The sequence below is a fragment of the Octopus bimaculoides genome, chromosome 7 (assembly GCF_001194135.2).
Source record: "Octopus bimaculoides isolate UCB-OBI-ISO-001 chromosome 7, ASM119413v2, whole genome shotgun sequence".
Classification (NCBI taxonomy): Eukaryota; Metazoa; Mollusca; class Cephalopoda; order Octopoda; family Octopodidae; genus Octopus; species Octopus bimaculoides.
In genome coordinates this window covers 26,048,658-26,050,567 of record NC_068987.1, presented here as the reverse complement: position 1 = coordinate 26,050,567, position 1,910 = coordinate 26,048,658, and the positions used below count along the sequence as shown (strand labels likewise).

The window sequence follows — 1,910 nt, the reverse complement described above, 5'->3', positions numbered from 1 at the left end:
TCTCTCTCTCTCTCTCTCTCTCTCTCTCTCTCTCTCTCTCTCTCTCTCTCTCTCTCTCTCTCTCTATCTCTCTCTCTTGTATCTATATCTATTACTCTCTCTTTATTTCTATCTCTTTCTCTCTATTTCTCTACCTCTTTTTCCCTCTAACTCTTTCTATTTATCTCTCTTTCTGTGGTGCGTATGTATATATATATATATATATATCAGTGTTTCCCAAACTTTTCACGCCAAATTGCAATATCGCCCACCGATTGGCTAAAAACAGCTCCGTCACCTACCTGTGTAAAAACACCCCAGACACAACCTCCCCAAGATAAAATCCCCCAGGAATCCCACTTCCTTGTATCATTTGACACACACACTATATCATAGAGTCATTGCCCTGCTAGTGCCATTTGGACTAAATATGAAGTTGTTTACAAATCCCTTAATGTGGGTTTAATTTTGCCATTAGTGTGAATAAAATTCTAACATTAACTCCATATTATACAGACAGATTAACTTCTGGAAACTTGCGCTTTCTTTTATATTGATTTTCATTTTCCTCAAATGAGCCATTGATCAGAACTACCAATGCAAAAATAATTAATGATTGTATTATAAAGATAAAGAATAAAACTTTTTAATGAGATCCATGTGTCTGGTGCGATGCAGTTAGTGCAGATACATTCAGTTCCAAACTTGTTGACTTTAGCCGCAAGTCTACTATGTGAGTCACATCCAGTCCAATTCTTTTGCGGGTAAGTAAAGTTTCAACATGGTTAAAACCAAATTTAACCAGGTATGAGGTAGGAAAGGCAAGCAAAAGTAATTTCAGATGTTTCAACATATTGGGGTAGGAATTCAATATACTCTGATGGTACCACAAACCTTCTTTGCCATTACAGCGATATCGCATTGTGGCGTCATTGTCATTTTGTAATTCTATCAATTCCTCCTGAATGTTATCCTCACAATCTACTGCATCAACCTCAAATGGATTGCTATACCAATTTGGAATATTCACCACAATAACATCTTGAAATTGCCCCACCATGTTATCGTGCAATGATTGTAGTTAGTTGTGATATGTACTTAAATCTTCATAAACCAATTCATCTTTCAAAGAATCAAGTTGTGGAAATTGATGGAATTGACATTTTGAAATGTTAGTCTTATACAACACCAATTTCGAAATGAAGGTAGTGATAAATGATTTACAATCAACAAGAGTTTTTTCTGTTTCCTTGAAATAACTTTTTCAAGTCATTTAATTTTGTGAATATATCACAAAGATATCACACCTTGCAGCCATCAATGAAGTGGATAGTGGAGTATCTTCATAGAAAGATATGATTATATGAAACAGTTCAACAAAGTATAAAACACAGTTTCCTTGTGACAGCCACCACACTTCAGTATGGTATAAGAGTTTAGTATGGTCCTTATCATTTCTCAGACAGAGTTGATGGAAAATTCAATCAGACAAGGGATTGAACTTCAATTTGTTCACAGTCTTGATAACTAACTGTAGCACATCATTCAATCTATCGTTCATATTTTTTCCACTAAATGCTGCCTGTATGCCAAGCAATGAACAGATAGTATCTGGTGGGAAATTTCATGCTTTAGGAGAGATGAAAACCCCCTATTTCTTTTATCATTGAAGGAGTTCCATTAGACACACAGACAAGAATATTACTGAGTGAGATAATTTGTTCAAAAAGGAAAGACTTGAGAGTGTGAAAAATAGTTGCACCTTTTGAATCAAGCGCTAATTCCTCTGTGAACAGCATTTCCTCACAAGATTGAAGGTCTTCGTCGAAATACCAAACATATACCATCATCAAACATTGATTGTCCACAACAGTTGACTCATCCACTTGTATAGAAAATTCAGAACGCTGGAGAATATTAATGAACTGATG

At 35.3% G+C, this 1,910-nt stretch overlaps 1 protein-coding gene across 1 annotated transcript; it reads right to left on the bottom strand.

Annotated features, from left to right (window-relative positions):
- Window positions 1-625: 625 nt before the first annotated feature.
- On the bottom strand, window positions 626-1,039 carry LOC106873833 (SCAN domain-containing protein 3-like). The gene has a single exon (XM_014921341.1). The coding sequence runs from the start codon at window positions 1,037-1,039 to the stop codon at window positions 626-628; it is 414 nt and encodes a 137-aa protein (XP_014776827.1).
- Window positions 1,040-1,910: the final 871 nt, after the last annotated feature.